The following is a 5,147-nucleotide window of genomic DNA, read 5'->3' on the forward strand; positions in this document are numbered from 1 at the left end:
ATATTCAATAAGTAACTTAGTATTCTACATATAGGTGTGACTTAGGTCAATTTTTGTGAGTTTGTCCGTTTCAATTCTTGGAGTTGATCAATGAACATAATCCATGAAAACAGGGACTCTGTTCTGCACAAAACCAGAGCATTGTTATTTGAGCTGATAATGACCCAAATTTCTTAAACCATTATTTATAGAACAGGCGTGGTCTCAATGCTACTCTACACCCTAAATTCACCCTTAAAATAAGAAACCAATTGCATTTTCCATGCCACACCCAACACCCCGTTCCAGGGACCCACCCCAAATTGCATTTTTTTTTTCTTTTGCTACAGAGTTATTTTGACCTTTTATTCCAATCCAAAACCCTAATCCATCCCAAATCTTCCAAACCAAACAAGGATCTTTCAAGCATTGATGAATAACTATTTTCCAAACATTACATCAAATTTTGACTTCACATCAAACAACAAACATGAAACTTTAATATTATTTAAGAAGGCCCCACCACACCACAGCAGCGAACAATTCCCTGTGGACTAAGAAAACAGAACACAGATAAATAAATGCTGACTAAATTGTTCTAAAAGCATAGAGAGGATTATAACTTTACATGCGTATGAAAATTATAAAATATAATAAACGCGTAATCATAATTTTTTAAACCTATACTTAAAACACGTTCCTTAAATATTATTACTGTAAATAAAATAAAAACGTAAATTACTGTCATGAATTACTTTTTAAATCACTTTTTTTCACCTAGGTTAAATATGATTTTAGTCCCTTAATTTTTAATAAATTTTGGAATTAGTTCATTTTAAAACTTTAGATCAAGTTAGTCCTTCATCTTTCAAAATACGTAAATTTAATTTTTTTAATCAAATTTTGTTAAGTTTAATTGACATTTCAAACGTGTTTCATAATAGTATTTGACTTAACATTAAAGTAAAAATGTGTCAAACAATATAAACAACTCAAACACACAATCCTCATGATCCTGAAATACATATAAAACATCAAATAAACATAACAAAATTTGATTAAAAGAACTAAATCCACGTATTTCGAAAGATGAATAACTAAATTAGTCTAAAGTTTCAAAATAAACTAACTCCAAAATTCACTGAAAGTTAAAGACCAAAACATATTTAACCCATAAAAATACTATCAAGCTTATTACGTTCATAAAACCATGCAAAGTACACAAATTTTGTATTAAAAAAAAAAATAATAATTTATATTACTTTTCTATGTATACCTTTCAAGACCATGTCATTTTCTTATTTTCTTATTTTCATGAATATATATATATATAACCTGGAAAGTATATTTCCTGCTTTATTTCATTCTCATAGTAAAGGTCTAGGAAAGTGGTATCTATCCAATGGAAATAATATATTAGAAGTTTATTTATGATAACATTATAAAATTGATTTTATTTAAAATATCTAAAAACTGTAAAGTATTCCTAAATAATAAAACAATGACGTTTTAAGTTGTAATATATTTTAGAAATATGATCCGCGAAAGAGAAAAGGAAACTTGTTTATTAAGGTATCCGAAAGCGTGGTTATAAGATGCCTAGGAAGTGTAGAGACTAAAAAGTATGTGTGGGAAAAGAATGGTTTGAGAAATAGTGAAAGAAAGCTATATAATTTAACTAGACAATTGCAGTTTACACGAAGTGTGTGTTTAGTGTTTGAGATGGGAAAAGGTTAAGTAACACTAAAAACTGAAAACCTCCTAACTAATGTAGGTCATCCAAACAAAAACAAAAGATGATGAGTCAAAGTGGTACAAAACATTGGAGACCCACCAGATCCCTTCTTCTAATCACCATATCCTACATCCACACCTCACTGTTTCTCGTTTTCGGCTACACACCTAACCCTACAAGTACCTCCATTCCATTAAATTAATTCTTATTCACAATCAGTGGTGAAAACCATCAAAGCCCCGGTGCGGAATGGAAGCAGCCGAACCCCACGGGCCCATGCCCATGGGCCGGCTGTGGGCATGGGCCTGGCCCATCGGATGATGACGCGCGGCGGCATCAACGGCGGACGACGGCACAGCCACCCGCTCGCAAGAAGGGCACATGGTGAGTGTGGTGGGAGGAGTCATTTGCATGTAAAACTGAGGGGAGAGTTTCAGTGCTCTAAGCTCCTGAACTTCCTTCTGCAACCTTCTATTTTCCTCCGTCAGATTCTCGCAACACCTTTTCAACACCTCGCAGTCCACCTCGGTTTGCTTCAGCTTAGTCCTGGGATTTATTTCACACGTTTAATAAAACTAAAACTTTGTATTAAACCCAGTTATTTATTTCGTGTGTGTTATAATTTTTAAACTCACCTTGCTCTTCGGTTCTGGAACCACACCTCAACTTGTCTTGGTAGAAGGCCTAGCTGTTTTGCCAGTGCCAGCTTTTGCTTCTGCCAGAACATTAGATTAATTAACGTTAGCAATTTTAGTTTAGTACTTCCAAAAACGTGATAACTGATTTTAAGGTGGTTTTCCGTTAGGCTTACCGGGTTGAGGGTATTGTGCTCTTTGAAACTTTCTTCCAGAATAGCCGATTGGTCTTTGGAGAGTCTGAGTTTTTTCCTTGAGGTTTCGCCGTCTTCTTCGTCGCTGATTCCGCGGGAACAGGCTCTGTTCATGTCGTGTTCTTCACCGTTGGGTTCTCGCTCGCTTCGCTTTCCGCTCACGCTCGAAACGGTGCTGTTCGGAGACGAAACTCCCGCTTCCTCTTCCATGTCCACGCCCGAGGGTAACCGATTCACGTCGATTCCGCGCAGGAACGATCGGGTTTCGCCTCTGCATGTGTCCGAGTTTCGATCTGGATGCAAACAAAAAGTCATTTAAATTAGAGGGTCATGCATATCGGGACAAAAAGTGAAGGGCGACAATAATATTTCTCTCCCCGGAGCAAAAAAAAAAAAAAAAAAAGACCCAGTAAGCCGGATCAAAGTGAACGAAGAAGTGGCGGAGAGAAAGGAAATAAAGAGATAAACTTGAACAGATCTGGAACATTATTTGCATGCAAATAAAATGAAAAAAAAAAGTATTATTTATTTATTGGGAAAGTGGAGGAATTTGAGGACATACCGAAAGCGTCGTTCCAAGAGGGTTTAAAAGGATTTGAAGGTGAAGGTGAAGGGGAAGATGAATGAGTAGAGGAGGAGATGAGAGTAAGATGTTGAGGATTGGGTATATTGTGACGGAAGTTGAGGCTTAGACTCAAACCCAGATCTTCCTTTTGAACCATCATCTCTGGTTTTATAAAATTGAGGTTCTGGTTATGGAGAGAGTGAGATTGAGAGAGAAAAAGAGAGAGAGCGTAAGAAGGAGACGATGAAAAGCAGGGGAGTTGTGTGTGGAGTGGAAAGGGGGGCCGTGTGGGTTGAGATTATATAGAAAAGAGAGAGAATGGGTGGGAGTAGTGTGTAAGTTCAATGATGACTTTATGTCAGCAAGGCCAGTTATCTCAATCATCACATTTGCCCCCAAAATAATAATACTCTCTCTCTCTCTCTCTCTTCCCCCTCTTTATTCTTTACCTTTGACCATCTGGTAAATAAATAAACTCCACTTTATTATACTTTACTTTCACACCCTCATCTTTTTGGATAACTTTCACGCCATCTTTGCTGGATAACTCCCACTCCACAACACCACAACTAATTCCATTGACCGCTGAATAATACCATTTTCTTTTACTGTGCCTCATGAAACCTTTTCAAATTTGAATTCCTCACACTAACGAACGAGGCATGAAGCAGAGGGGGATAGATGATTTGTGATAAGACGATAACTATATACATCACATCATTGTTCATGTCACATTTTTTTGGTTATGGAATTAACATGTGCGATGTTATAAAAGTAATAAATGAATTGATAATGTTATGATTAGCGAGGTAAAAAGGAAAATAAATAAATGGAGTTAGGTTTAGGTAGGATAGAGTGTGGGGTGGCAAATCGCAAGAAATCTTTCGCATTAAACAGGGTGGGGCAGGTGGCACCTGAAGATTTGGGCCAGGAGTGAATCAGTTCCTACATCAACGGCTGAGGTAAAATGTCAGATATAGGAACAGGCATGATGAGCATCGTCCCTGGACATCCATCAAAATCAGCACAGCCAATGGTCATGATTGGAACCAAACAGATAACCTTTTCATTATATTTGTGTTGTCCCTCGGTGGGTCCCCATTATCCCTTATCCTACGCGACACACAAATCTCCACCCATGCGATCACCACGAGGGTCTTCCCCCCAGCCAACAACGTCGCTTTCCTTAACTTTTTCTTTTCTTCTATCACACTGTGCCCTGTCACTCTTTCAAATTTAAATTTAAATCTCTTTCTTCCTCTTCCTTCCTCCACCGCGCTTCAAATTAATGAGTTAGGTTCCAAGAACCACCGTGCTGTTCTTCTTTTCGTTTTGAGAGAGTTAGGTTCCACGATACTTATTTTTGCAGGCATTAGTTTTGGACATTTGGCGTATCCAATCATGGGAGTGGTGAAATACGAGATTTCAATTTTTATTATTAATGTTCCTATCAAGTTAAGAAAGTGAAGAAACAGTGAGAGGGGGGACAAGTGCGATTGGTATTCACGTGGACCGACGATGAAGCAAGCGTGGAAGAAAAAACCTGCCCCCAACTCACACTCACATGAACCAACATGCCTCTGCACTACACGTGCCACAATACCTTACGTCTTCTTTTAACCATTTTTACTATTATATTATATTATTCCTTTTCACACCTTTACATATATATATATATATATATATATATATATATATATATATATATATATATATATATATATATATTTTTAAATATATTTATTCAACCTTTCTTCAACACTTCCTAAACATGCAATATGTCACCTTTCAACACCAATATGCATTTGCTAAAGTAATGCCATATAAGCAATTTCCCATATAAAGACTTTCTTATGCCGATCACATACATCAATCTCATAAATTGAAAATAAAAAACTCAAATTTTACATGGTTGTAAATAAGCACATGTAACTCTCATCAGGTTTAATTAACTTTCAAAATGACGTAGATGGTTGAGGATGCAATAACAGGATTTACACATTCTTCAACCTCTTTAAACAAATTGTTTGTTCTAAAAG

General features: G+C 36.6%; 1 protein-coding gene across 1 annotated transcript; it reads right to left on the reverse strand.

Moving 5' to 3' along the window:
• Window positions 1-1,622: 1,622 nt before the first annotated feature.
• LOC114177720 (homeobox-leucine zipper protein HAT4-like) lies at window positions 1,623-3,395 on the reverse strand. The gene is made up of 4 exons (XM_028063197.2): window positions 3,106-3,395; window positions 2,526-2,836; window positions 2,350-2,429; window positions 1,623-2,260 (listed from the first exon to the last, which is right to left on the reverse strand). Exons 1-4 carry the CDS (start codon window positions 3,266-3,268, stop codon window positions 1,930-1,932), a joined length of 885 nt encoding a protein of 294 aa, XP_027918998.1. The 5' UTR covers window positions 3,269-3,395; the 3' UTR covers window positions 1,623-1,929.
• Window positions 3,396-5,147: the final 1,752 nt, after the last annotated feature.

This window comes from Vigna unguiculata, chromosome 3 (assembly GCF_037176805.1).
Source record: "Vigna unguiculata cultivar grain cowpea cultivar isolate G323 ecotype 2 chromosome 3, ASM3717680v1, whole genome shotgun sequence".
Lineage (NCBI taxonomy): Eukaryota > Viridiplantae > Streptophyta > Magnoliopsida > Fabales > Fabaceae > Vigna > Vigna unguiculata.

Bases quoted from the DNA above. Each gene is read 5' to 3' on its own strand.
- LOC114177720 (XM_028063197.2), bottom strand. From the start codon at position 3,268: ATGATGGTTCAAAAGGAAGATCTGGGTTTGAGTCTAAGCCTCAACTTC. The intron at 2,430-2,525 runs GTAAGCCTAACG...ATGTTCTGGCAG, and splicing joins AGCACAATACCCTCAACCCG to AAGCAAAAGCTGGCACTGGC. The intron at 2,261-2,349 runs GTGAGTTTAAAA...AATAAATCCCAG, and splicing joins TTCCAGAACCGAAGAGCAAG to GACTAAGCTGAAGCAAACCG.